This window comes from Agelaius phoeniceus, chromosome 7 (assembly GCF_051311805.1).
Source record: "Agelaius phoeniceus isolate bAgePho1 chromosome 7, bAgePho1.hap1, whole genome shotgun sequence".
Lineage (NCBI taxonomy): Eukaryota > Metazoa > Chordata > Aves > Passeriformes > Icteridae > Agelaius > Agelaius phoeniceus.
This window is the reverse complement of record NC_135271.1, coordinates 40,550,286-40,576,313: the sequence shown is the minus strand read 5'-3', so window position 1 is coordinate 40,576,313 and position 26,028 is coordinate 40,550,286. Positions and strand designations below refer to the sequence as shown.

At 40.0% G+C, this 26,028-nt stretch overlaps 1 protein-coding gene across 5 annotated transcripts in view; it reads left to right on the top strand.

Annotated features, from left to right (window-relative positions):
• MYLK (myosin light chain kinase) overlaps positions 1-26,028 on the top strand; it is a 194,230-nt gene that overhangs the window by 144,817 nt on the left and 23,385 nt on the right. For all 5 annotated transcript variants that reach the window (XM_054636488.2, XM_077181662.1, XM_077181661.1 and 2 more), the window contains 7 exons: positions 1,918-1,968; positions 3,560-3,687; positions 7,090-7,243; positions 19,241-19,543; positions 23,152-23,187; positions 23,286-23,379; positions 24,368-24,571. In XM_054636488.2, the coding sequence (XP_054492463.2) occupies positions 1,918-1,968; positions 3,560-3,687; positions 7,090-7,243; positions 19,241-19,543; positions 23,152-23,187; positions 23,286-23,379; positions 24,368-24,571 (970 nt within the window). The remainder of the gene's footprint in view (positions 1-1,917; positions 1,969-3,559; positions 3,688-7,089; positions 7,244-19,240; positions 19,544-23,151; positions 23,188-23,285; positions 23,380-24,367; positions 24,572-26,028) is intronic.

The window sequence follows — 26,028 nt, the reverse complement described above, 5'->3', positions numbered from 1 at the left end:
GGGTACATGTCACTCTGTTGGTGGCCCATAAAGTAATGTGTCCCTTTAATGAGTAGGTGTTTGAAGGCCTCAGTTTAAAGAGGGCCAAGTCCCCATGGAAGATGTGGCAGGACAGGTACCTTGCTTACAGCCAGTAATACTGGGATAAACACCTCATAAGTACTCATCTAAACCTTTAACTAGATCTGTTGTGCTGGCAGTTGTGAAAGAAAGGCTTCTTTGGGAAATATTTTTTTTTTGTCTCAGCCATAAGTACTGTGAGAATATCCTACCTCTCCATTTTTGTGTTTCTGGTTGCTACAACATCAATAAATTCAGAGTGTATAAAAGCCAAGCATACTTTTAGGGAAAATTACTAAAAAAATGGAAAGAAGGTGGAAAAAACTTTTCTGTATTAACTGCATGAAGTTCTTCAGAATGAGCTGAATAAACACTGCTGTTGACAGCTAAGCAGCTAAGCCATTAGATATTTTTAAAGTCTTTTGGTCTTTTCACATCCTATACCACATCATCTACTATCTCCAGTTACTCTGAAAATCAATCTGTCTGTTGTTTGAGCTATAGCATTAGAGTCTCACAGTGTTTTTGCAACTCATGGCTCCTGAGTTTCATGGAGCACCACATAATGTGTTCCAGGGTATCATGCACAGCTTGTAGCTTGCTGCAACCAAAAGGCTTAAAATCAAAAAAACTGTTTTTGTTGGTCTGGTAAAATTGGGGGATATTTTGCTGCTCACTGTCTTTCTAATTTGAAATAACTAAATAAAGAAAAGAATGGACCAAAAAATTCAAAGCTTTTGCATCTGTTATGACTGTCACTAGGCACCTCTGTATAGTCTGCCAGATACTCAAAAGCACTTAGCACACATTGCTTCCGTTGGAGGCAATAACATCTTAAAAGCCAGACTACTTCGATCAGGCTGCCTAGTTGAGCATAAGAAAATAAGAAATGTTCTTTCACAGCAGAGGCCATTCTCTGACCAGGATGCTTAGAATAGCAGGCAAAAAGAGAGTGCTGTAAAAGGAATGAACTCCTTCATTTCTGGAATTCAGTGATTTGAAGGCATCCAGACTGTTGTATTTAATGGCCACCACTATACATAACTCCTCTGAATTTGTCCTTTTGAACCTGTTTGTGTTTCTGTATTGTAAGATATTACTTGTTTGTGAAGGTAGGTTATGGATGTTATATTTAACTCGGTGTTTCTCTTATGCCTGCTGTCTGGTAATATAATTGGGTGGCCTCTAGTTCTCGTTTTGTGAAAAATACTTAATAGCCATGTTCTCTACTGTTCTTCTACTTACCCTACACAATTTGTAGAACATTGTCTTCCAAAAATGGATGGATCCAGATTTCCAGTTCTAAGCCATGTTTTTTTAGCTATGACATTTTCTTTTGAGACTATAGCGAAAAGTTATCCTTGCTTAAGGAAAAGGATGAGGCAAAGGGGTGGTACTAATATTTACTTTTGGTATATAGCTGTTTCTTTGTGAGCTCACAAGTGGTATGAGAAGCAGCACATGGTGTTAACTACTCTACTTTTAACTGGGATCATTCAGCATTAATTATGCTGGAAATCTGAGCAAAAATTCAGTATGAGATGGGTCTTGGCCCAGTATTTTCACCTGTTAAACTGCTATAAGGAATGGATGATGACAGATCGTGGGAGAAGTGTAGAAGATTTCTTTGATTATCTTAAAAGTTCCATCTTCAACCATGAATATTCTAAGGATCGTCCAGCATAATAAAAGTGGTTCTTAAAGGTATTTTTAATTATTTAGTTTAATATTCTGGAAGAACATATTATATTTTCAAGTGCCAACAAAGCATTGCTATGGATGTTTGTGATTAGTCTGGTTCCTTGCAAAGCTCACCTTTGAATTCACATGGTTTGTTGCTTGTTTGTTTTTAACTAGGTGAAGCAACAGTGAAGAAGAAACCAGCTCCAAAGACTCCTCCAAAAGCAGGTAATTTGTTGCATTGCTGTCACCCACATTTACCAGTGCAGCTGTTTGCCCACAAAGTTTGTTTGCATGTGTGATTAAATGGTCGGTAAGTCCAACTTGTTAACACTGTACTAAGAATTAAATCATGAGCATCCAAAGAAGTTACTCTCAGATGGACTGTAGCAAAATCCTACAAAGTGTCAGTAGTGTATAACTTACACCCTTTTGCATATCCACAACAAACCTTGGCTTTCCGTGAAAGAATTTTTTCTGTGTATCACAGAATCCTCTGCATGAGTAGCTACCACAGAGAAGGTGATAGATTCTTCTTTTCCTCATCACTGGCATTATGGTAACCTGTTTGTGTGTTTGTAGTCCCTGAGGCAAAGCCATCTATATTTAAAGTTACAAGGAAATTTCCCCTATAGGCACCTCTTTTCAGTGTCTTAAAACATCACCAGATTTTTAAACTGTCCAAGCTGCTTTCTAAGCCAGTTATATCCCTCAGCCTAGCTTCCTTCAGATGTTTTCAAAACAAAAACACTTTTAAAAGGTCAAGTCTAGAGCGGGGGGAACCCACTTTGTTTTAATTACTTTGAAAAGGAAAAGAAAGCACTTTTGTCATGCCCAGTAGCCCTGTGTTTTGTAAAGAATGTTACATTTGGCAGTGAGGTCATTGTAATATTAGGGAATGCCTCTTACCATTTCTGTCAATATGTCCTCAAGTCCGCCCCCTTCAATACACACACACAAGAATAATTTTTCTATCATGCTGCTTTTATAAGCAACAGTATTGGTTTCACCCTGGAGTTGTCCAGCCTATGATATTTCTGGCCTCTGTGCTTAGCAGCTACCAGGGGTCTGACACTCAGCAGCACAGCTGAGAGCCAGGAAGGAGCACTGTTAGCAGGAGATGTTCTGCCATCTATTGATACTCAGGCAGTGAGAGGGAACAGAAGGAGGAATTCCTGATTCATGAACAGAGGGGAATGAATGGGACTGCAAGGTTTAAAAGAAGCACTGTAATACAGAAAAATCCATCATTGCTCATGGCAAGATTTATTGTGATGGAGAAAGATATCAATTTCCTTCCTTGTCTCTCATTATGTTTCTGTGCCACATAATGTTCATCTGGCTGCTGAGATAACTATAGGCAGATCTTGACTCTTAAATTTTTCTGAATTCTGTTGATGACATCAGGGAGCAGGTTTGCAGACCTCCTCAGCACATGCAAATTGATAAGAAGGTAGCTGGAGCCATTCTTCAAAAATACAAAGTTCAAAAGAAAAAGAAGATTTTCTGAAAAACCCACAACAAAATTTCATAAACTGTATATTTGGAATTGGTGGTGGGTGCCAATGTTTTTGTCTTTTGGATGTCTGTACCTTGGTCTTGCATGAGCAAACTTTGGATGGGTAAATTGTTCTTGCTTCACTCCTCTAGAATTACCAAATCCACAGAATTTTTTCATTGCAAGCAACAGGTAGCTGCTAATCTGAATTTCAAATGCTGCTGTGAAACAACTGAGCTGAGAAATGTATGTGTTTTGACTTTTAAGAAAACTTTGGGTCATTTAAAGGGTTATTTAATTTATGTTGTTTTTTCCCTTCAGCTGCTCCTCCTCAGATTACTCAGTTCCCAGAAGACAGAAAAGTCCGTGCAGGTGAATCGGTGGAATTGTTTGCCAAGGTGGTGGGAACAGCACCCATAACTTGCACCTGGATGAAATTCCGTAAGCAGGTAAATCGTGTTTTGGTCTCTTTTAACAACCATTGAAAAAGCAGAGCTGGAAAGTAACACCAATGACTATCTCCCATTTTTCCATCTCCCTTCCTGAGGAACTAGCAAAGTCCATCTTGTTCCTGCAGATGTTCTCTTCACCTCTACTGAAAACATTTCACTGATGAAGATTTCACAACCTCCATTAGCAAATTATTGCAGTGTTTATATTGCCATAGGGTTAGAATTTTTTTCCTAATGCCAAACCTAAATCTTTCTTGCTACACTTTAGACCCTTTGCTGCCTGTCCCCTCCTGTAACAAATGATAGTTTCTTTGTGAAAAGTCTTAGAACATGAATTAAAGGATAAGAGATGGGAAAGATACAGGTATCTGAAAAGTATGTGTCACAGAGGACATTTCTCCCCTTTGAAAATTTCTTTGTTGATGCTGAGTCTAAAGTTATGTCAAAGGGGCAAAATACAATATAAAAAATTTGAGTGAATTGTATTGCAACACAAATGTCACCATACAGGGCACAACAAAAATCCATGCCATCAATGCCCTCACTCCTAGGTTTAAAGTTCTTTCTACTTGAATTAATATCTTTAAACTGTATCAAATGCCCATAAGGGTAGTGTCCCAAGAGAGTTGCTTTAACAAAGCTATTTAAAATCACTTTAAATCAAATAACCCAATATGCAAGTTCAGACTGGAAGATGAAGTGTCACGCTAGGACAGAGCAAATATAAATATCTACTGTAGCTGCTGTTCTGTTTATTTCGTTCTGAACTTGTCATGCACTCTATAGAACACAAATAAAAACATCTCCTCCTAGAAGGAAGTTTAGACTCTAAATCCAGACATGTCAGCATTTAATTGAAAGAATTCAAAACAGTTTGTTAGTGCAAAGGGTATTCCAGAGTCCATCCTTGCTAACTCCAAATGACCTCTTACTTTAGGGGAAAGGGTGGGTTTTTTCCTGAGCTCTTATATTTCCTTAAATTTCTTTAGCTTCAAGACTAAAGTTAACCACTGCTTTCCACAAAAAATAGGTCTCAGAAGCTTCAGTGACATTCAGTGTTTGATTTTGCTAAGCTCTGTCTTAACATTCAGGTAAAATGTGCCCCTCAAAAATGAGTTTTTGGTTTGTGCAGAATTCTGAGTTCATTATTGAATACAACAATCCTATTTACCTAGATTTTAAGGCCTTTTTAATATGCAAGGTCTATGTGATAACAGGGACTAGCAGCTCCTTATGCCCATATCAGATCTGTAACCTATGATTCAAGATACTTTCTCCTTTGTAAAATGCTATTTTTACCATCTTTATACTTTCTTCTTTAGTTATCCACTATGAGACAAAGTGAAGTATTGCAAAATCATAAATTAAAATGACAATTTTTTTAAATTATTCATTTGGGTGAATGAGGTACAAAAGAAAAAAAAAACTTCAGGAAGGATACCAAACACTGTAGGACAACAAGTGAGGGCAGCAGTCTCTCATTTATTAATTTAAAAGGGGAGGCACCTACTGTGTCCGTGCTGCACCACAATTTTGCTTTATTCTTTCACTTACACTTCACCACATATTGTTTAACACTTGGATTTCTTCCTTTTCTATAACTCTGGTTGATTTCAACTCTGTTCCATTCCCAGTCCTAAAAGTGAAAACCAACCAAGTGTTTTGACAGTTTACTGGGAGTTATACGTAGTTGTTATTTGAGCTGACCCAGTAATTGGTGAGCTGTGATTCCAGCCCTGCTGCTTTTTGCTGCAGCTTCCTCTCCGTGTTTCTTCCTCACATCCCCTCAGGTGCAGGAGAGCCACAGTGGCCTCTCTCAGTGGTCTGTCTATCTTTTTTGGGTATTCCAAAAGAGTATCTGTTGCTTGTAGAAAGGGAATGTCATGAATCTGTGACCAATACTGTTGTATGCCATGGCAGTACAGTGGAGGGATTCTGGAACTGTGCTGAGCTAAAGAGGAGAAAGTCTTGGAAAGCCTCTTCATCAGCTGAGTCCATCACTGAACACTGAACAGCTGTTGAAGCTTCTCAACTACAACCAGTGAATTTCTTCCCCAAAGATCCAACCCATGTTCCCCACTAACACTGCAAACCACTGAGCATCCTTTCAGGGCTGTCTGTTTCTGCGTTCTTTCAGGGCTGTCTCTACACCCTTTCAAGGATTTCTCTGCATCCTTTCAGGGCTTTCCCTGTATCCTTTCTGGGCTTTCTCTGAATAATGCAGATCTAGTTCTACTATCACCCCCTGACTAATTTTAATGAAGCATAAAGGAACAGTTTAGAATCTCAGAAGTATGTTGGCAAGGTGGAACAATTTTCACTAGAGTTTAACCCTACATAATCTCATTTGCTAACTTTCTATTTGTAGGAAAAACTTTCTGAAGTTACTTTTGGGCAGATAGCAGTGCATGTGTTTTGCCTCAGTTGAGGAAAGAGCAGGGAAAGTCCTGTTCTTAAACTTTTGATTTCTTCTTGTCTCAATATATGGGACAAGATAAGGCAAACTAAATAGCCTCATTTTTAATTAAATTCTGAGAATGGCTTGGAAGAGTCACTTATCTAAGAAGGAAGTGGTGGGAGGAAGAAGGGCATTGACATTATGTTGTCTGTTTCATAAGAACACAGTGTACAGCTCTGTAATGCAGGGTAGCATTATGAGGTTTTTAAAGAACTGTCATGTCTCAAGCTAATGCTGATTAAAATCTAAGTCACCTTGGCCATTTATGCTATGGTAGCTCTGTTTCAATTAAAAACTAGTTTATAATATGCCTATGGTATTCAGCAGAGATTTGGATTTTTGCTTCTTCAGAAAATTAAAATGCTATGGGAAAGCTCAGTATGCTCTTTGAATGTCTCTCTGTACAGCTGGAGTGTTGTATCTCCATTTCATTTAACATTGTCCTCAACTGTTCAAACCCAAAAAACTGCTACCCTGGTTTGTGTGGAAGTACAGAATGAAGCTGGTTAAAACAAGAGGGCAGCAGTCCCAGCTGTGGATGGTCTGCTTGTGGGGCCTCTGAGGGGGGTGGCAAATGAACTAAGGCTAAACCCTCCTTCCACTGTGGTTTCTTTAAGATATGTGAGACCAAACTTTGCACTTCTGACAGCTGCACAGTTTGCACTTTCAGCCTGTCAAAGAGAAGCTAAAAAGTGACACACCTGTTCCTTAGTGGGGTTCCCGCAACACCAGTGCTCCCTGTGGCCATTGCAGGACTGGAGCCCTTATAATGTTCCACTGCATTTCTAGATGATTTGTGTGGATTATGCAGTTTATCAGTCGTGCATATTCACTTCTGTAATAGAGTTATCTGCAAACAGCACTCATATGATAACATCGTATTGTGCTTTGAGCTCTTTCACATACAAATAAATCACATAATTTCTCTTTTAATTTGGCAGATTCAAGAAAATGAATATATTAAAATTGAGAATGATGAAAACAGCAGCAAGCTAACAATATCATCAACAAAGCAGGAACACTGTGGATGTTACACTCTAGTTGTAGAGAACAAACTTGGCAGCAGACAAGCACAAGTCAACCTTACAGTTGTTGGTAAGTCCAAATTAATATTTTATTTATATACTTATTCTTCAGACATCAGTCTACATTTGCATTTTATATAATGATATGCAACAGGTTAAATAAAATAATCAGTTAAATTAAGAAGACTGAAATAAGAACTAGTTTTTCAAAAAATGTATAGCGACATTGTAATAAGGACTATAAGTTAGTATCTGTAGGGCTATACTGTGTTTATTTGGAAAAATTCCTAATTCCATGGTGATGAATGTATAAAATAGATAAAATAGCTCATGTTTAAAAAGAAATCCCCCCACAAGATAAAAACAGCTCATGTCTCCATTTTAAATTCCTACCATGGTCTATTGTTTCACAGGAACAGAAAGTAGTGAATAAAGACAGTCTGGTTTAAATCTTTTGGAACCCTTCATCTGTGAGCTTTTACACAGGTATCTTAAAGCTTCAAACAGCCTTGTCAGGTGACACTCCCAGGCTGTCTGGTTTGTTGCAGCAGACTCTGGACTGCTGCACAGAAATGCAGACTGGCAGACAGTTGCAGTTTATTTGCAGATAAAACTGCAGCCTAGTGAGGATCAGCCAAAATCTAGATCTGTGACATCTGGCTCTGAAAGGGCTATAGAACCCACCTTGGTGTGGATGCTTCAGGGAAATCCAGGGAATTTCTGCAAGCCAAGATATGATTTGGCTAAAACATCAGTCTGTGGGTTGGGTCTGCTTCTGGGCTCTGTTACCTGCAGAGGGGTTATCACACAAGGTGGTGCACTGACAGCCACAAGGGTGTGAGCAAGGCAAGAAATGTGGGTCTAAGGGCAAAGATGAATGTCTGACTCCAGTGAAACCAATGGCAAAATACCTTTAACCCAAGTGGGACTGGAGATTCATTCCAGCAATCCAGTTAATACCATAGGAGGTTTAATGAGTACAATCACATTTTCAGGTACAATATCCACTGAAGCAGACTGAATGTGACTCAGTTGCATGTTGCTCTACATATTGTCATTAGAGGCTTCCTGATTATTTAAATTAATTCCTTTAATCCAGTCTGAGGCTTTAATTGCAGTTAAAAGATAACTGGATGAATGAGTATAAATATCAAGTGGATTCCAGCAACATGGCAGAGAATTCGAGAAGAAAATAGAATCAGTATTTTTCTCTTGATGCATAGATAAATTGCAGTACCCCTCCCAACAGTTGTACAGGGTTGTACAGGTCAGAAGTACAGCTAGGTTAAAAATGAACACTGCTCCTTGAAAAAACATATACATTGCTCTGGATATAGGTTTTGGCTGCAAAATCCCAACACAGCTGATTAACAGCTGGAAGAATGGCAGGAGATTAATTGCTCTTTATATTTCCCTCCTTTTCGCTCTTTCCTAGGCAACTGCTGCTGGCAGATAATTGTAGCAGGTTATTGGGCAAGATGGATTTTTTTAGGTGCACAAGGCTGACAATTCCTATTATCTTGTTATGTGTGAGCCTTGACTCATTATTATATAAGTCACTGGTTTATATCCTTTGGAATTAATTGGTTTGAAAGTCTTTGAATTCTATAACCTTATAAAGCTACATCTCAGCCTCCTGCTCTGCTCTTCCCTAAGAAATGTGCCAGAGAACCGTGGGATTCCCAGAGATGCTTTTGGGAGAGTTGGGTGAAGAATCCTTACAATGTGCAGGAGTTTGCCATGTGTTTTGGCTGATGACAAGCTCTCTGTTTCCAACTAAAAAGAATAAATTCCGTCTTGTACAATTGCCAAGCTCTTCAGTGAGACATCTCGCTGATGTCAGCACTGCTGAAGGAGTGACAAGGCCTCCTAGCTTGCTGCACATGCATTTTAAGGCCTGATTCTTCCATCTGGGCACTCAAAAATGTGGGAAAAGGGAGCAAAAATGTCTTCCTTATATGAAGAGGGTTAGATTCTCACTATAAGATAAAATTCTTCACACTGTTTGCACCTTTAAAGGTGTCAAATGTTCACTGAAGTTGGAAGGTACTTTTCTCTCAAGCCTGTCAGTCAAAATAGGGAAGCTGTGTTTCTCTGAATATGCAAAACCTGGCACTTCTGAGCCTACCAAAGCTCATCCTTAATCCTAAATTCCTGCCTGTCCATTGTCTCTGCACCATCCCAACTACTGGGAAGAAACTTGCTCTCCCTGCCCTGACCCCACTTTCATAACAATCATTGGTGGAGAAAGTCCTGGTGCTAGAGATCAGCTCTGTTTGCCTCAGCCCTTTATAAAAAGTCTCTAAATTCTGTGTGAGCTGCCTCCCTGTAAGTTTTCTGAGAAAAGACACATCCATGTGTGTGTGTTGTGTGCTCAAAGCACTGCTGCCTGACCACACTGCACAACGGAGCCTTGAATGTGTTGAAACTACAAATGCAGAACATTTGCTTTCTGGAGGAGCGTGTCTGAGCAGACCCAGAGCTGCATTTCTCTGGGGCTAACAGGCTTGGCTCTTCTGAATTTTAGCAAATCAAAGACATTTGTTAAAATATAAAATGAAATTAATATGGAAATAAAGCTGTATTTATTTTATTATTATTAATTCTTTAATATTAAAATTATTACCTCTTTTAATTTATTATTACCTCTTACAACCATGTAGGTTTCAAAGGCTTCATGCTGATGGGCAAGTTTCTTATGCAAAAGACTCCAATAAATATTTCTCAAATTAAATTTGGACTGTAACACATGTTAAGGAGCAGGTTGCCCAGCAAAGTTGTACAGTCTCCATCCCTGGAGGTATTCAAGTTCAGACTGGATAAGCATCTGAACAATCTGGTCTGACCTTATAGCTGATCCTGCTTTGAACAGAAGGTCTAAAGACCTTCCTGAGGATATTTAAGACCATCCTGCATCTTGGTTTTATACTTGCAGTTGTCAAAGACTTTTCTTCACAAAAAAATAACATTATTGACTTAAACTCCAATCAGAAGACAAATGATTGAGCTTATCTGCCAGGATTCAAATCAGAAATGATCCTGCTATGATTTAAACTCTTGAGTCTTAGATTGCAAACTCTATCTAAGTACAATTTGTAGAAATTATTTTTAATAATGACATTTAGGGAAATAAAGATGCTTTGCATTCCTTTGAATTTAGCTCCCAAAGTCTTAAATTTAGCTGTCAGACTCAGGCCTCAACTACAGTCTTAATTAAACTGTGCAAGGGTTCTGACACCTAAAGCATTTAAATAATTTATGATTTGATGCTGTTTGGGTCATGGGAAAGGATGCTCTTGAAAGAAGCCCAGCTTCATCCTATGGGGTTTTATTTCCTTTAATGAAATAAAAATGAAAAAAATGTCCTTTACATTCAGCCTTCAGTGTGAGCTGTGTGCAGTCCACACAGCAAATGCACTGACACATAAACAAGTTAGAGGAGACTTTTGAAATAATGGTGTGGTGCTGAGCACAGAGCCTTCAGCCACAAGGACTGAGCCTTGTGATTCATTGTGCAACTTTGTACAAGCACTAATAATACTGGAGACCTGCAAGTCTGTGAGACATACAAGTTAAGCAGTATCTTCTTTGAAAGGGTTGACTGGTCCCAAAATGTCCATGTCGAGCTCTTCTCTATTGTTATGATCAGCTCTCTTAAATAAGCAATTTCCTTAGCTGACTGATCTCTCTAGGGAGATTTTGTAACATGTTTCTGCTCCAAAATCAAAACAGCCTGATGTGAGATTGAGCTAATGATTTATAGCAGACAGTGTGTCAGATGGAAGTGGACGTGTGTTGCCAAAGCTGTTAAATGAGCCAATGATGAGCTTAGTGTAAAACATGACTGATTTAGGCAAGGTAGAGCCCTCAGTTTACAGTGACAGCAAGGAATATGCATTCCTTTCGTGCTATTTATTGGATATATTTGATATATTTATCAAAATTATGATTCTGAACATTTTAGCTGTGTGATAGCCCCAGGTCTGTAACCACCTTTGAGAAAGAAACTTGGTTTTCCTACTGGCTAAAGCTGGGTACTATGACAGTGTCCAAAGAATAACACAGAATTCAACAAGAGTATCTGGCACTAGAGAAATAATCTGTTCTGCAGCTATGCCACAAACTTGCCACATGCTTTTGGGCTTATTGTTTCACATTTCCATGGCTACTATTCAGGAGCTTTTTGATGATCAGTGTGTAGTGATTACTTTGTTTATCAGTGCTGTCTTTTAGGTTTTTTTAAGACAGAACTAGAAACACAGATACTACCTAACTGGGGACTGATTTTGACCAATCTATTTTGTCTTTTATAAATCCTATGGGATATTTACTGTTCCTGATGTCGTATTTTGTGTGTATATACATACATCTATATATGTATTGTACCTACACACACACACATATATGAGTATCATGGTGATTAGTAAGCTCTATGGTAGATATATGCTAAAGAATAAGAGCAATGACATTAGACCCTGAGAGGCCTGAAGTTAAAAGTTATGGGGGTTCTATTACTCTCAGCATTGGTGCATGTACTGTGATTTGCAGCCCTCTCTGCTGTTGGAAAGTGATAAACCAAGTACTCAAGGACACACATATACAGAGGCATGCAAGTAGTATATCATGAATTCACTAATACCTGCTCCTCTACTCCATTCCATACTTGACTTGGGATGGGGAAGTTATTTTCTGTGTGGAAGGTGTTACTTCTATGCCTTTAGCAGAATCTGTGTGAGCCAGGTCTTTCCAAGCACAAATGAGAAAATACAAGGTTACTTGAGAACAAGGTCTGATTACAAAAGTCATTGAATGTAATGGTAGGATTATTAATTGCTGCTATGAAGGGCTTGGTTCTGCTTCCACAAGTCACATATATGCAAGCTTAGAATTTGTTTTCTCCCTCAGAACTCTGTTACAAGGAAACATGGTAGCAAAACCAGCAGTGCACAGCGACCCTTTCAACGCGGTGACTGCATTGTGGGAGATCCTGAGAAATCTGGCTCAGTGCTCACCACTCAGACAGAGAGGACCCAGTGGTCAATGTTCTGTGCTCCCTCTCTGGAAAAGTTAAGTGCAGACATCTGGGAAGCAGACAGTGAAGCGAGACATCCATAGACATTTTGACACTGAATACTGCAGCTCAGAAGTGCAAATATGAATGATTCTAAAGTTCTTTTTTTGAAAAGAATCAGATTATATCTTGCAGTATCCATGTGATTCCCTGTTTACAGTCAGGTCAAGAATGCAATGAATTTCTTAAGAATATGTGGGTGGACTCGCTCTGTAACCTTCAACCTTTCAAATTCCTCTGGATTGCTGGAGTATTTTTGTCATTGGTTTTATGGTTAAAGGGCAACTACACTGTTGGTTAAGGAGGAGATGTCTTATGTTGCTGCTGTTGTAGTTCAAGAGCATAGTAACCTCCACTGTCTGTTTCCCACTAACGCATAGTGGCTCTCCAGCTGTACCAAAACTAAATTTTCAGAGAAAGACAAAAATGTGTGGAGGAAAACCAGCTTACTCTGCTCTATGCATCAGTGCTGGCACACTAATCCACGTTTATCCCTTGAATGGCCATGTAGCTTCAATGTAATTTCTGCTGGGAGACATTTCAGTAGAACTCCATGCATAGCTGCTTTTTCCTGATGCTTACCTTCAGCTTGTTTTTGAGGAAGAAAATAAATATCTTGACAATTGCAACAAAATTCCTATATTTTACCTAGTTACTCAAAAATGATTAATCACAACTCCTCCACGCAAACATGGGGTTCCTAAGACCCAAACTCACTCCAGTGGAGACTAATCCACTGAAAGTCCTACTAGGGGGATTCCTAAAATTTATTGTGCCTTTCAGTGGGCAGGTTTGAGCTCTAATTCAATCAGTTATCAAAGCAGATACCTAACGTGCAGCACATGAGTAATCTGAACAGCTTGTTGATTCAGGCTCAGGAGCAGATGGTTTAGAAAAAGGCTCCTGAGAATGCATTATATATTTGTTTGTTCCATTAGGCCTGTGGCAGAAGGAGATGTTCTTGTGCTGAGGGCATTTGCGTGGGAGTGGTGAGCTCTGGTTTCGTTCCCAGCTCCATTCTCCTGTGTGTCCTTGGGCAAGGTCATTTTACACTTCCATGCCTCAGTTACCCCAAGAGCACAAAGCGATGCTCTGGGCCACCACTATTTGTTTGCTACTTTATCCACAGGTCTCAAAATGGCAGTTTTAAAATAACTTCATTTTCTGTCAGAGTTGTCAGGAGGAGCAATCTGGTAAGAGTATTCTGCAGTGTATTTTACAGGGGAGGTGTAAATTTCAAAGTCTGGACTAACAAATCTTTACCATGGGGTTCTTGCCTCTGCTGCTTTTTAGGAGAAAACTCAGGTTCATTTCAGTGTCTCTTGAGCTGTTTTGCAGGAAAATGCAGGCATTTTTAAATTTAACTTTATCGTAAACCTGTGGTACACTAACGTACAGGGTGTACATTATTTACAGGAGTTAAGGGGTAATATCTCTACTTGTAGCACTCCTCTCCCTTGGAAAAAGAGCTGCAGGGCATAGTTTTCCAAGCACAGCAGCGAGGTCTGCCATGACCCTGAGCCCTGTCAGCAATAGTGCCGAGTTCAGTTATGACCTTTTATGGTTTCGCTTTTCTCCTGCTGATGGATTTCAAATGAAAGCTTTGCCAGTGCTGTCGGCATGGACAGTGTTCAACTGGCTGTTGCAGCATATTAAATACCTTGCCTGGCTAAACAGCTTGTGGAATGGAATTAAATTGTTTCTTTCTGTCTGTTCTTTATCTGGCAGACAAATATCACAATAGCTAATAATAGTATTATACAGTAATATGATAACTGGATTTAGAAAGAAAACAAACCAATTTTGAGAACAGATAAAGAAAACTACTTCAGAGACTTTGTTTCAGTGATGTCTCTGTTCATAAAAGAAAGGAAAAAAGAACTTTTCAGAGGCTGTGGTTATACTGCTCTCAGTTTTCAGAGGCTTTCTGCTGGAGCAATATTTCTGCTTAAGAGCCAGGGCCGTGCGAGCTCTTAATGCACAGCAAACTCCATTGCCTCGCCTTGGCTCAGCCTGACCCTCACAGCAAGTAGCAGAACAATTTCCATTTCCCTGCACTCTGTTAGATAAGGAGATTGCTGCCTTTTTTGGTCTCTTGGAATGGTTCTTGTGTTCCGAGGGCTCTGTAAACTGAGCCATGTGGAGAAGGCAGTGAGGTCTCAATAGCACAGTCTCATGTCACGTGGGTGTCCTGCATAAGCTGTTGGTTTGCCTCCACTGCAGAGAGAGAAAAAGTCCCTCTGCTTATGCAAAGGAATTTTCACAGAAACACAGAATATTCTGAGTTGGAAGGGACCCACAAGGATCATCGAGTCCAACCCTTAAGTGAATGGCCTGTACAGGGATTGAACCCACAACCGTGGTGTAATTAGCAACATGCTCTAACCAATGCACCACTGGAAAAAAAGGCAATCACATCAAGTCAAATTTGTCTGATAAACAGCAATGATTTAAAGGCCAAGCCTGCTTATGTTTTCTGCTTCTCAGAGTGCACAAATACAAATTAATTAGAGTTTACTTCAGGCTGTATATCAAAACCTGTTTACCAAAATATTTCTGAGAACTTATCTGAGGAAGGAGTGCAGCTGAATTCAGTTTGAGAGTAAATAACAAGTGTGTGTTTCAGTGCTGGTATGGTCTTGAAAGTGGCTTAAACATTTCATGTGGGGCCAACTCATCCCATTATCATTTGCCCTGAGGAATATATGCCACAAAGCATAAACTGGAATCTGACCTTATTGCTTTTGGGGTAGTGGTAATTTACACCTCCCTTTGTTGAGAAGCAGGGGGTTTTAATATGTGCCTGGTTTGCTGGAGCACAAATGGCTAAAAAGCTCCTTTACATCACCTCCAGTCTCCTCTTACTCCTCTCTGCTTGGCTTATGTCTCACAGCACACAGGAGTCACTCCTGCTGCTTCCTCTGTGATGCTGGTGTCAGCAACTCAATGCAGCCTCTGTGCTGCTGTGCAAACAGTCCCTGAGCCAGGTTTGAGGCCAAATTAGCTGCTCCTTTGCCTGCCACAAGGCCTTGGAAGCCAGCTTGGGGCAGCCCTACTTGTATTCCTAGAGAGATTTATGTGAAAAGGCATTGGAGTTTGTAGCATTCTGACCAGGTTCATGGATACAGCCAATCTGACCATGATCATCTAGAATATCATAAGTCTTGATTTAGTGGTTATGTAAGTGCTGTAAGTTAGCCAAGGCTGGAGTACTCCTATTCTCACATTGTTAAGGTACCTTATGGTGGCTTTCCTTTGTTGCTTGTAACAGTGAAATTGAAGTTAAGCTCAATATTTTAAATTAGTTCCTTCTCCTGTAGAAATGTGCACAAGTGCACTTTTGGATGCCCTGCCTTAGTTCTAGTTCACATATTGGATTGTAGCTATGCATTGTTGCAGAAGAAGAAGAACAAACTTGTGGTCCATTAAAGCCAATGTAAAGCCTTCATAACATAAGCCTAAGTATGAAACATGATTGTGCATGTCAAAAACTGCACATGACATGCAGCAGAATATTGGACACATGCAGCTCAGAGACATGAGTGGTATAGTAAACACTAAAACAGAAAGACAAAATAGAGAACTGTGCTTGTCTTCCCCACTCCTTCTCAGCTCATGGGATGTTTTTATTGGAAGCAGTTAATTGTGCTGATAGAGATATCATATTCCAGAAGGGAATGTAGTTTGGCAAAATATTCTAGCTTTCAATACAGACAGATGAATACAGGGTAACCTTTAAAATCCCCATAGAATAAAGTATTGAGAAAGAAAACAGACACATGGAGAGACCATCTGCAGGTTCTCTGAATGTGCAGAGCTGTAGAATACCATCCAGTCTGATATCAAGTCATTTTTAAGCATGTTAAAATGGTACATATACATCTGTCATATTAAAAAAGAGCAAAGATTAGGCTTTCATTCCTGTTTAGGATCTCCCATAGCAGCTACTACTGTATTTATACACTGAACAGATCTGCAAGCAGCAGCACAAGATAGACTTCAAACAGAAACGTGCATCTTTATGGCTCAGTAGAATCCAGCCAAGGTTGCAGGTTTTCATCTCTGCCTATTGAGAAAAATGCCTTAGGAATATAGAAATGTTCCCAAGGCTGGCAGATACTAGTCTAAAGCCATGTGGCATTTCCTTTGCCACTGCTATCCCCTTGGCCATGGATGCTTTCTCTGCAGTGCTCACATACCTAAGCCTTGCTTCTGTAAACCATACAGGCCAGAGGGACTCCAGTTGTCTAGGTGAGTCATGGAAAGAGAGCTTGCTGAGGGAACTGGGGCCTAGGAAACTGATAAATCATGCCCAGAGTTTCATTTGGAAACAGAAGTGTGTTGAAAGTCAGCAATGAGAGAGTGTATTTTCATGTCCTGCACAGGAAGCAGGCTACTGTTGAAACATACTGCTGAAACTGCTCTGCAAATGCTGAAACATTGAACACTTTCTCCATATCAATTCAGTGCACAGCAGTAAAGCAACCTAACTTTATTTTTAAAGCAACACATACGTCCAGGTTTGGCTGTGTGCATAGCAGATGTCAGAGAATCTGCACTGTTTTGAAAAACTTCAGCAGATGCCACTGTAAGGTGATGGACTACTGGCTTGGCTTTTTCTTCAAAGTATTTTCCTCCTGCTATCTGCAACTGCTCTGTTCTGTTTGGATTTAGGATAAATAGGCTGTTACTTACTCCAGCTCTATCTGCATTTTGAAATGATGCAGTGATGGTTACATAGGAGGAAAACAAGACACAGGGCTGAATATTCCACTCCTGTAAAGATTTTGAGAAGGACAGAGAATCATTCCCAGCAAGGTCTGCATGGCTAACAAGTTGTAGTGAAAAGAAGATGCTGCTGCCACTGTCTGACTAAAATCATCCAATCCATGTGTGCCATGCCAGCAGCTCTCTGATGGCTGCTATGGGTATGGTACAAACATGCTGATACTGCAAATGGTGTGGGCACTGAATCCTCACTTCTTGCAGCTCCAGGGAGGCTGGGACAGGACCAGTACAGGGAAGAAGGGTGCTGCTATTTGGGCACCAGGAGATCAAGACTCAGTTCTCATCTTTGCTACAATCTCTCTTTCTAAGCTTAGACAAATCATGTAAGTCCTCTGTGATTCAGTTCATTATATATCTACTCTATAAACTCATGCTTGCTAATAGCCCCTTCCATTCTGTCAGAAAATGAGGGGAGTAAAATGTGACCACGAAGCAGGACAATAAGCTGTTCCAGAGGTTAAGGACATCTGGTTTCTGACAAGTGTTTAACAAAACATGTGCTGTATAATGATGACTCCTAGTGGAATGGTGTTTAAAGTGTTGCCAAAATGAACAAAGATAATCTTGATTCTGGCAGTCACTTTTTCTTCCACCTGGGGGTTCTCATACTGAATGCAGTGTCAGACTCAGTGTCCACCTCCCTTCCTCCCTCTCAGTCTTTTCCCTCATACTTGAAAATTTCTATTTATATATCTTCTAATATGTTTAAGTTGTGGAGGGAGATGGATTTTTCATCACAACTGAACTAAATTTTTCTTTCAGGGAAATCACTAGGCAATGAAATTTGCACTCTTCCAAATAGTGAACTGATACTTAACTATTTTGATCAGATTAGACTGTCCTAATTTCACTCTCTATGAGTTAAACCACAGGAGTCAGAGGAGAGGTTCCTCTGTCCAAGAACCAAAGGCATGTTTCTGACAAATTGTGGCTATTTCTGTCAACTCAGTAATTTTCCTAGGAATGATAATTTGAGTATGAAGGGACATGGTCTGTCACAGTGAGGCTTTGATCAAAGTCTACAACAGCTTCCTCCAGCATTTGGATGTTTTTATTGCTGAGAAAGTGGCAGTATTTTTTGGCTGCTTTGTCAGCTCTGCCTTTCCTACAGAGCAAATGATAATATCCGTTAGCACCTTGAACAAGCAAATTGGGACAGGATTTTATCAGTCCGTGTTCAGTGTAACCACTGTTTGTAGTATCTCGCACTTTCCATCTTTTTTGTTTTCCTCTTCTCTCATTTATCCCATTCTTTGATTTCTCTTTCAACCTTTGGCCACTAGTTCATCCACATCAACATCATCATTATTTTGTAGGTTTTGCTAGATTATTTCTGAGAGGATTATTTCCAGAGAAGCTATCTGTTTCCTTAAAAGTCTTTTGATGTGCTTAAATTCTACAGTTATTTTCTAGCAATTTATTTTAAAAGCCATCATATTTCTGTCTTAGAAGAACATTAATTGCAATAATTAATCATTCGACTAAATCTTGAAAAAGTCATTTAACTGCAAGGCTGTTGTATTTTCTCGGGTATTTGCATAGTTGGCAGCACATCTGCACACCAGGTTCTGGTGATACTGGTTCCACTCATCTAAATAAGGACTTCAGTAGCAATCCTCTAACTATGGAAATACAGAAATTTCTATCTCCCACTCCTCAACAATTTCCAAAATGCATATGAGATTTAAAAAATCTCACTACTTAAATTATGTATTCTAAATTGAACTCCTTCTTCCCAAAAAGTGCGCTAGACTTCCAAAAACTGCACATAGATGAATTTGTTTACTAAATTTTTGGCAGATAAACTTGTCACCCTTCAAGGCCTTGTTTCCATGCCAGCAAAATGGTTCCAGTATTTCTGCTACCCAGGTGTATTTGGATGAGTGGCACTTTCTGAGGCTGTGAAAGGTGAGCAGTGGCCCTGAAGCGTGGAAGCAGATGAAGGGAGCTGATCATCATTTTCTGACAGATGAAGGAAGCACATCGCAGTGATGGGACTGTTACAGGGGTGTTCCTCTAAGAAAGATCACCGAGGAGAGGTTTGCACCATTGTGGGAGATTGCAGGCATAGCTGGGACTGGTTTTAGTCTCCGCAGTTTCTATAATGCTGGTGTGAAGCAGAGCAATGGAATGGAAAGAGAAGGGCCAGGAACACCCTGCTGAAGTTCTGTGTGACCCTCACAGTGTGCGTTGTGTGCGTTTTTGCAGATAAACCGGACCCACCTGCCGGCACTCCTTGCGCGTCGGACATCCGGAGCTCCTCCCTCACGCTCTCCTGGTACGGCTCCTCCTACGACGGCGGCAGCGCCGTGCAGTCCTACACCGTGGAGATCTGGAACTCGGTGGACAACAAATGGACAGACCTCACCACCTGCCGCAGCACCTCCTTCAACGTGCAGGATCTGCAGCCCGACCGCGAGTACAAATTCCGCGTGCGAGCTGCCAACGTCTACGGCATCAGCGAGCCCAGCCAAGAGTCTGAGCTGGTAAAGGTTGGAGAGAAACAAGAAGGTAAGTTCTCAGAAGGAAAAAAACATCTCAATTCAACTGAACTCTTCCTTAAGAGTTCCTTAGCGAGGCCAGAGAGCTGCACACCCTCCTTCCCACTTGTCTCTGTGGCTGTAACTGTGCTCAGGTCCTTCAAAGACGTCATTTGGGGGTCTGAGCACATCAGTTTTGCATACTTGCAGTGTGGAAACTTGGCTTCAGGGATCCTAAATCCCTGCCTTGTGAAAGCAAGCACTAATTCTCATTCTGGCTTGCTGGGTGAGTGCTGGCTGAAAGAATTCTGCAGTTCATTGCACAGGTAATGGGAAATTAAACCTTTCACAGATGTTACACATTCAGTCCATACCCAGCTGGAAAATGATGGTTGGTAGCTTACCTGAAATATGCCAATGGATTCATTATCGTTTATACTGGACACACCATGGAAAAACAAACCATAAACACTATCCCAAATTTGCATTTGGAAATAATGAATGTGCTTGCTGCTAGCCAAGCACAGAATATACAGCAGAAAATAAATTGGCACCTTGCAGCTAGCTGTATTTCCCATGCTTTCAATCCCAGCATGATGGTGTACCTCAGGCCTGTGTCCCCTAGTACATACAGTCAGCCTGTGAATTCAAGGCTATCCTACTTAGTATGTTGGTTTTGCAGCATTATGAGTGCCAAAATATTTTTTTAGGGTTTTTTTGTTAGATTTGCATGTACTTTTAAAATTCTTTTTCCATATTTTTTACTTCTTAATTTTTGTTTAAGATCTTCTCAAAGGGCTAATAGAGTTTGATCATTGTAGAAATTATTCAGGAACTGGTACAAAACTTGAAACACACAGATGTCCGCATTATTTTTCAAAACCAGAAAGTGACTACATATTTTTGTGCACATCTCCATCTACCCACTGTGCAAGGATGACTTTGATAGTCACCTTACCAAAAAGCCCAGACCAGGAATAACAAATTTTACCATTTTTCCTGTCTTTGAGGAGCGCACTGTGTGTTGTATCTTTCCCTCTTCATTTATGTGTGCAGGGCATTGGAGCGTGAAGTGTTCCATATAACCCTTGTGAAGTTATCTTTTATTGCTAAAGGAAGACAAAATGAATGCAAAGTGATGCAGCATCACACAACTGTGTAAGCCTCTCAAACAAAAGTAAATCATATTTCTCTTCAAGTGCTAAATTGGATGCATGCTGAGGAATCACTTCCCTCTATTTGCAAGATTTAAAACCAATCTAAATCAAGATGCACCTTCTCTTCAAAGAGGGGAAAATAACATTAGGAGTAGCAATAAAATTGAAAGGAAGCTAGATGGTACTGGCTCTTCATACTAAAATTCCCTGTATTTGAATGCCCTCTTTCTTTAGTTGCAGGACAAACACCTTCTGGGGCTGGAGGCCTGACTCTTCTCTATGTTTTTCCTAGTGCAACCACTACCTACACTGGACCAAAGCAAACAAGTTATTTCTCCGTTTTAGTCTGAGCATTTTCTTACATAGATTTAGTACAAAAGGCTAGAAAGTGTATGAGTCATTGCAATACACATTTATAAAAAAAGCAACAAAAAAGTTGTTTTGAGCAAAAAGAAAATATGTTCTGTTTGCAGGAGGAGGGAGGTTGTCTTTGTGTTCTCAATTCTAGGGTTTATTGATTTCAATTCTTGATATTGCAGATAGTGTGGAAAAAGAGCAAATCATTTAAAGTGTGATTTTTCAAGTGTGAGAATAGAACTGGTGCTTTAATTAAAGGCAGTGGAAAATGCATGCGTTCAGCACCTGTCAAAGTCAGGACTTTAAGCTGCCATCTTTGTGAACACTTATCTGAGTAACTCGGGATTTTCTAGGCTGCCAGGAAGTCTGATTACTGATTTTCATACTGAGGTGGCCAGCACATGTTAGCAATGTCAGTATGATTGTAGTGAAGAAAGGCATGGCTAAATTTTCACAGTGCATTTGAAGAAAACTAAAATAAGATTGTAAGTCTCAACAGATTAAAGCATGCATTGCCATGTTTGAGGAAAATTTGGTACTGTTAACTGACTTCCGAGAAAGGTTTTCAGCACAGCTGCTCAGCACTTACCCAGATCAGATATGTACCACTTAGATAATTTAGGCTTCCACTGGTGGACCAAACTGTTCCTATTCTGTGGCTTCAATGCAGTGTGGCTGCAGAACCGGGCACTGACTCCTTGTCTAAGCAGTATTTGGCAGACATTACCTACTGGCAGCCTGGCTGGGAGCAACTCCCTTACACAGCCCTTAAAAGGGGAGGAAAATGTTATGTGCTCTGTGCAGGAGTGGTTTGTAGCTGAGGAAGGTCTGAGAAGAGCTACCCTGGGTAGGGAAGGCTCTCTTCCCTCCCTGCCCTTCTGGTAGATGTCTGCAAACCAACTCTTCTGTGCAGGAATATGCAAGGCTTGCAGCTCCAGACAAAAAAGGAGAGAAAGGCTTTAGCAACAGATTTTATCCACTTGATTGGCTTTGCTGCCAGCACACAGATGCAGCATTTTGTGTAGGATGTGAAAGGGTGATGCCTCAGACCAGATATCTGCTCCCCCTTGCACCCTTTATTTCTGTTGTTTTCTACTTATTCTCTGCATCTAACTCTGTGCTCTGAAGCACCTAACAGCACCCAGAGTACAGCATAAATTTAATAACACAGATCTGCTGGCACAGGGGGGATAAATCCCTTGGTTAGGCTTGCACCCCATGATGGAAAAGTGCAGCTTCAGCAGCAACAGGAGAATTAACTATGTAACAAACAGCCTTTGCAGTTTCTCAAATCACTGGTCACAGCCACAGATCTTAGGAGCAAGCCCAAGTGGTGTAAGTAATGTATAACAACATCACAGCTATAGCCCCTTTCCCCTCTTACCCACGGGCAAAAAGCAGTGCTGCAGGCAGTTCATGTACATGAAAATTAGAAGTGAAAATCAGGACACTCAGGCCAGCTTTTACTCTGACTTAGGTCACTGGGTTCATCTGTCTTTGAATCTGCCCACAGAACTGAGGCTCCTTTTGAACCTCAGTGATTACAGAATTTAGCCATGCTCAGGGGAATGCTTGCTGTTCAGAGTTTCTCAATATCTTGGGTCTGAAAATGTGTCTGGATGCTTTGCAGGGAATCTTTTCTTGTACTTACTTGCCTAATTTTTGGCTTCACAATTCAAAAAAGGCACATCAAAGCCAAGAAAAAACTGTCATGGAACAAGAAGTGTTATTGATTTTAATATTTTTAATTTCTTTTCTATTTCCCCGAGGCATTCTAAAGGTATTTCTTAGATTACTTTGAAATGATGCAGTATGCTGATGTTTCTAGTAGGCAGGTATAACTGACAAGTAATGCAAACCACAGGAATGTGATTTATTCAAAAATGGTGACTAGATAGTGACTGGATAGTCAATAGTGATGAAGAAGTGGTGAAGAGATTTTAATTATTAAGTTAATGCACAAACTCCCTGACTGCTTTTTGCTGTTTTGCCATAGGGTCTATCAGTTGTCCATGTCACTTAAATATTCCATGTCACTTTGAATATCTTATATAAGTGAATATACTTTTATATAAGTATATATCTCACATAAAAAGTTATTCATGTCTTTTTATTTTCATCACAGAACCTAAAGAGGATGAAGCGGAACTATCTGACGATGGTAAGAAGTGCATGTTTTAAACAGGACAAATACAAATCTGTGTTCTTCATTCACGTTTTCTGGAGGTTTGTAATCATGGTCCTTAATGTTATTTGTAGAGGAGAAAGAAACAGAGGTGGAGTATCGGACGGTTACGATCAACACTGAACAGAAGGTGTCAGATGTCTACAACATCGAAGAAAGGCTGGGATCGTAAGTACTGGCCTGTGCTGTTGAAGACACAGTTTTCAAGGCTACCAGCCAGTTATGAAAATCATGTGCATTTATTCTTTGACTGTCTTGCACTTTCAGCATCCCAGTTGGGGCTCCTTTGTTGCAGTAAAAATAGTTTTCAATGTATTTTGGCTTCCACTCCATAAAGATCCTTTGCTCATATTAGCTGATAATTTTAAATAGGCACTACATGTATTTCTGGCAAATGGAGCCCGCATATGAACAAAGCTAGAGGATTCATTAGTTTTTCAGTTTCCTGAAAGCTATCTGAAAAAAAAAAAGGTACACATTGTGTACTTGCATTTCCATTATATCCATTAGTGGTAATAAGATTATCCTGCCCACGGGCTGGAATCTCTGTTGACAGCGGCCATAATCCCAAGAGCATTAATACTATTGCTGAGAGAAGGTCAGTGATTAGCCTGGCTGTGTTTCTCAGGGCCCCAGCTCGTGCTGGTGTGAACTGCAGGCCATGATAATCCTTCAGTGATCGCTGCTGAAGGCCAGGGGATCCTCTGTGCTGCCATGAACAAATCCTGAGAAGTGTAACACAGAGGTAGAATTGTACATTACAGCAAAGGGAAACAATAGTACTGAAGCCTTGGGCATTCAGATTCTGATTTCACCTAAATCCTGTGCCTGAGATGTCCCACCTTCAGAGGTGTATAACCTATAGAAAACAGGAAGACCTTAATTAAAGCCTGGTAGGAGTCACAGTTTTTGAACTCTTCTATGTAAGACTTATTAACTGGAATGGCACAGTATCTCTAAACATGGTATTCATTCAAAAGTTCTTGCAGATCAGTATAGAATAATACTTGATACTAAGACATTTTAATTTCAGAATGGAGTGGTTGTACCAGAATATTTAATAGATTGTTGTGCTGGAATATTTAGTAAATTGTTGCTATTTGTGGTGGTCCATATATTGCAAAAACATTTTATGGAAATAGTTATATATTTTCAGGGGAAAATTTGGACAAGTCTTCAGGCTTGTTGAAAAGAAGAATGGAAAAGTTTGGGCAGGAAAATTTTTCAAAGCATATTCTGCTAAGGAAAAAGAAAACATAAGGGAAGAAATCAGCATCATGAACTGCCTACATCATCCAAAACTTGTCCAATGTGTAGATGCCTTTGAAGAAAAAGCCAACATCGTTATGGTTTTGGAAATGTAAGTATAAAGCAGAGCACACTGACAAAGTTAATAATGTTGAAAATAGTTGTGTGTACAAAAGTAGCAACTTAAAGACACAGGACTGTTAAACCCTTCAGGATTTGCAGAGCCTGGCTGGTTTTCAGATCTTGCAAGTTTTTCCAATTATTTATCCAACTTGTTTAAACTGTGTAAGTGATTCTGTATTAATCTTTTAAAAATCAGTCAAAATCTGCTGTAACAGTTGTTATTGTCTAGTTCTCTTGTTTCTTAAACTACATGGGGTGGGGTTTTGCAGCTTTACTCTTATTGCCCACTTGGGAGAGGTGAGAACAAAGTTAGCTGCATTTTGGACTTTCATTTAAAACCTAAAATGTGTTTAAGGAGAACTTCTTTTACTTTAGGCAATTCTAGACATGTGTTGAACAGTCTTCACAAACAATAATGGCCAGCATGAGCAATATTTATATCATCCATAGTGCACCTGCTTAGTGTGAATCCCATACTTGTGGTACCAACTGGAAAGAAAATTAAATCCTGATCTGTGCTGATGTTTTTCCCAAAAAGTTACTTTAGTTACAATTCTGCTGCCACAATGACTTCATGTGCTCTCTGATGCAAGGAGAAGCAGGTTTTTTTGCTGGCTGGAAGTTCTAAGATACAAATTGTTTGAGGCAAAAGAGACTATATGTCTATTTTGCTTCCTTGGCATTTGCTTAGATTATGTGCAAACTACTACTGCACTGGCATATTTCAGAGATGGGATTTTACAACCCTGGAACTTATGTGCAGGAAGGTGTTTTTATTTTTAAATTGAGCAGTTGAGCAAACTGCCAATGGTAAGGGAAGGGAGCCCTACTTAGCTTGGAACTGAGAGCTGGCAGACCTAATGGAAAACAGGGAGATGTAGAAAGAGTCTGGAATAGCATATGGCTTTACATTCCATTAGTTCCCCCCTGACAGCAAAGGGGCTTTACTCTTTAAAAATGTAGAAAACTGCAATCAAATTTGAAGTAATTTTGTCACCCAGCCTCAGGAGGATGTGGTTTTAGTCTGGGGTGAACACCTCCTCTGGGTTTTGAGCCCCCCAACATTTCCACTGTGTGGAGCAGCAGCAGAGCAGGTCTGGGCAGTGAGGAGCTGTGTGGCACTCGTGTCAGGTGACCTGGTAGCCTCTCTACTGTCATTTTACCCAGCTGACACAGTCCCAGCCCAGCAGCTGCACCTGTATGGATAAAGAGCCTCCAAGGGATCAATTCTGCTGTAGCTATCAATATATTTCTTTGCATATCAAAGAAGTTATGGGAAATAGCTTTAAAAGTTCTTACAATCCAACATTTCCATCAGAGTTTAAATGCATGGATTTCAAATAAATCAAGCTCACTTGCTATCAGTCTGCTTTAAATCAGATTTTAGTAGTGACTGGCATTTAGGAACTCCCCTTCTACTCAAATTGATTAGAAGCACCCTTTGAT